We start from the raw sequence: 3,871 nt of genomic DNA, 5'->3' as shown, positions 1-3,871 counted from the left end.
CATCTTGTCTTCTTTTGTTAGACATCAACTATGTGAATGCTTTCTAAATTGTTTTCAATTGAATAAATATATATAATAAAATATGCAGGTTTCTATGCCAAACTAACTTCAATGTGGACAAATATTTAATAATTGGGATTTAAACTAAGCAAGAACTATATGTTCAAGGAACCAAAAGATGACTGCAATGAGACTATTACAAGAGAAAAAACTTCAGTCTCGTTAAAGAGAATTGGGATGTGTGTTTAAAGACTTAACAAATTTGAGCTTCACTTGGTTTCAAGAATACTATAATATTCTCTATTTAACAAGGCCAACCACGTGAAGGTGGAAGCTCATCTGACCTCACCCCCCTCCCCCTAACATCAATCTAAAGTACCCATTATCATCTAATTACATACTTCATTCATTCATTCATCCATTTATGAACTATAACATTCAATCAATACAATCACATAACGTTCATTAATATGATATAAAATTAATTAATACACAATACTAATCAAAACTTCATTAACACATAACAATATTCATTAACATAAAATAAAAATCTGTATTAATACGCATCATTCATACATAATTACTTAAAACAAAGTTCTTTCATTATCTAACAAGGTTTATCAAAGAAGATTTTTAAAATGTCATTTCTTTTTTTTGTTTTACGGAGCTCTCTTAAGAAAAGCGCTCATAGAGACATCCATATTTGCTTCATTCTCCTCCTCTTCTGGCATGTGTAATGTCAAATTATGATGGCTCCTTCTCTTTGGAGGAGCAGGAGGTTGCTGCACTAAAGGGGGCTCTTTTGTAAGAACAAGTGAATGTGATAAATTGGCATACTCTTTTTCTTTTTCTAACTATTACAAGTTTGTAATTAAGTACGAGTACAACATAAAATGTATTTTTCTTACCTGACAATGCCACATCATGTACATTAACATTTTGATCTGCCACCGCGTCAACATGTTGAACACTTGGAACATGGTCCAATCTTTCAGCATGATGTTCAACATGCTCTGAAATATTCAAAAAAAGGATACACGTCAAATTCCAATTGAAGATGTTAAATTTTATTCATAATTGCATAATTAATTTCCAATAGAAAATTAATACCTCCACCACTATAATGCACATCATGGCCTTCGTCAGGAGCAGGTTCTGTGATAGGATATGAAGGCTGCAGTAAAATGTTATGCACATTGTTATGTAGTCAATTTACGTTTAAAACTAATACCAAAAAAGAATCTTCTCAACTATTTAATTTCATTTACTTTTCATCTGACCAATTTACCTATGAGATATCATTTGGTGCACTGGATTCTTGGGCAAGGCTTACAGATTCTTCACATAGGTGTGCAACCACAACTTTATAGCCTTACTTCAAAGAAATTTTTCTATCTTCATCTGTGACCTCCACATTGAAATCTATGCCCTGTGATTTTTGCTTGATAATGTCAATTTTCCATGTATGGTTTCATTAAACAAAATTGTTTGCAACATTATATTAAAAAAAAAAAAAACAAAATTCATTGCTCTACTTACAAGTCAAGACTACAGATTCATATAGCCACCAGAGCCAAGTTTGTGTTGGCCAACCTTTTTCATTTTCGCTTTTGTAGCCACGAATGTGTCCTGCAATTTATGAACAATTTCAAACATCTTAGATTATCTATTTACAAATATCAATAATTAGTGCATGATTACAATGTACTTAATACTATAATAACATACCTCTTTTTGCCCTGTGCTGCTTCATTATCTCTATCTTCACATAGCCTTTTCTCATTTGCATCTTCTATTATTTCATTCCACTCCATCGGTGGAATCATAGGAGGATGGCCGTACTTTGGGTTATCCTTAAGACCCCTTCTATATTGATCCTTCATAATCTTTATATGCTTTGCTGCTCTTTTCAGAAGTAGGCCAATGTCAAAAATATTTTTCCTAAATTTCTCCTCAATGGATGCAATCAGCGGATTTTTTAATTCCCCAGCTTGTAAATTCCACCTTTTTAAAAACAAATAGATTGTTAGATCAATAACTTTAATATATTACAATAAATAGAAGAAAAAAAAAATTATGTAGCAATGATATGAAACTACATACCTTTTACACATGGTGGGTCCAAACAGTCTCAATGTTATATGAAAAAGATATTCAAAGAAAGCATTATTACCTACAAAAACATAAAGGATTTATCAGTCCAAAATGAGCAAGTTTACACTTTAAATAATATCAATTTTAAAGCACTTGGAATCTTTCATTCTCTTAATGGAAACATAGTTTTCTTATTTGGCAACAATGTCCCTTCATACGAACCAGTACTAATCACACGAACTACTCCAGGAAATGGATCAACTTCAGTAGTACTGCTCTCTGTTGCTCTACCTCCCTGCCTATGTCCATGTCTCTTTATGTGTGGCTATATATGTATGTATGTATGTATGTATGTATGTATGTATGTATGTGTGGTGTGTGTATGCATGTGTTTGTGTGTATGCAAGCTTCTGCAGACATCATTTAAGCACTAATGTGCTACCTCGTTGTTCATCAACTTGTAGAAAGACATTACAAAATATAGCACATTACAAAATATAGCAAAACAAAGTTTTACCAGTTCTACTGGGCATAGACGATGATGTTTGCATGGTCCTTGTTGCCGAAAATGCAGTAGACAATAGTGGACCGCCAATCGAAGGAGGAGTCTGCACTTCATCATGAGCTGAAGAATTAAATATTGTTAGCAAAAACATGTGCAATGGATACAGATCAAATGGGATACTAGCCAGAAACGTCGACAAAAAAAAAAAGTAAGTGTTATAATGTTGATCAAAACAAACAAAGTGTTACTTACACGAAGGTACTGTGAAACAACCCTGACCATGTTCAGCATGTGATGTCGCAATTGGCACATATGTCTATACAAGAACACATAAAATCAAAGATCATGATCCATAAGATACTATAAAATATTAATATCTATTGAACTTCTATTACTGCTTTAGTCGAATTACTGCTTACTTTCAAAGATTGGATTCTACGATCCAATTCTATTCTCAGTGCCTCTTTCTCCTCACTTCTGTCACCCTTGATGATAATTTGAACAAGCTCATCAATGTATCTTTGTATAATTTGTTGGGTGATGAATACAGGGTCAGTACTAAGGCCAATGTCATGTAGATATGACGCATGTATTTCAGATTGCATTTGATCAGCGATCATTGTAACTTTTTCCTATCATTTGTGACATCAAATATTTGTATACTTTCATCAAAATAACTCCAAAGCCATAAAGAAAAGAACATAATAATAGGACATTTGTTTCTATATTAACATTAAAATTTACAATAATTAATGTTTACCTCTACTGAAGGTGTCTGACATGGTGCATCCATATCGCCCTGTGAAAAAAATTAGTAAGTCTTAGAAATCAGCAGCAAAATTAAAGTAATAGACTTACCAAAAAAAATATTAATAATAAAGTAGATTTTATATGTAAATCATTTGTCTTAAGTTAAAAATTTAGCATAACTAATGTTTATATCTAAAAAAATATTTGACATGTTCTACTTAATGTTTATATGTGCACATATGGTTTGGAAAGAAATATTTGGTCATACAAGACCCCATCATAGTTGACATTGATCGTACCTAAAGATTTCATTGATCATCATGATCGTCATCCATGTCATCATCATCATCATCATCATCACCATCATCGTACTCGTCACTTTGATCGTTGTCGTCACCACCATCATCATCCTCTTGATCACTATCATCATCATGACTATCATCGCCATGATCATCACCATCTTCATCACCGTGATCATGATTGTCATTAGCATCATCATCATCATTATCACCATTATCGTTA

At 32.6% G+C, this 3,871-nt stretch overlaps 1 protein-coding gene across 1 annotated transcript; it reads right to left on the bottom strand.

The window, feature by feature from the left end:
• Window positions 1-533: 533 nt before the first annotated feature.
• Window positions 534-3,394, bottom strand: LOC149537408 (uncharacterized). Its single transcript, XM_089802903.1, has 11 exons — window positions 3,360-3,394; window positions 3,019-3,231; window positions 2,852-2,915; window positions 2,612-2,719; window positions 2,104-2,173; window positions 1,729-2,004; window positions 1,540-1,629; window positions 1,289-1,429; window positions 1,111-1,174; window positions 909-1,013; window positions 534-782 (listed from the first exon to the last, which is right to left on the bottom strand). The coding sequence occupies exons 1-7, from the start codon at window positions 3,390-3,392 to the stop codon at window positions 1,599-1,601; spliced, it is 795 nt and encodes a 264-aa protein (XP_089659029.1). The 5' UTR covers window positions 3,393-3,394; the 3' UTR covers window positions 534-782; window positions 909-1,013; window positions 1,111-1,174; window positions 1,289-1,429; window positions 1,540-1,598.
• Between the last annotated feature and the right edge of the window lie 477 nt (window positions 3,395-3,871).

Source organism: Cupressus sempervirens, chromosome 9, assembly GCF_028749045.1.
Source record: "Cupressus sempervirens isolate cs-2001-9-10 chromosome 9, ASM2874904v1, whole genome shotgun sequence".
Taxonomy (NCBI): Eukaryota; Viridiplantae; Streptophyta; class Pinopsida; order Cupressales; family Cupressaceae; genus Cupressus; species Cupressus sempervirens.
The sequence above is the reverse complement of the archived record's forward strand: the minus strand, read 5'-3'. Positions and strand labels throughout refer to the sequence as shown.

Bases quoted from the DNA above. Each gene is read 5' to 3' on its own strand.
- LOC149537408 (XM_089802903.1), bottom strand. From the start codon at position 3,392: ATGGATGCACCATGTCAGACACCTTCAGTAGAG. The intron at 2,174-2,611 runs GTAAAACTTTGT...ATGTTTTTGTAG, and splicing joins GTCTATGCCCAGTAGAACTG to GTAATAATGCTTTCTTTGAA. The intron at 1,630-1,728 runs GTATGTTATTAT...CATAAATTGCAG, and splicing joins GCAGCACAGGGCAAAAAGAG to GACACATTCGTGGCTACAAA.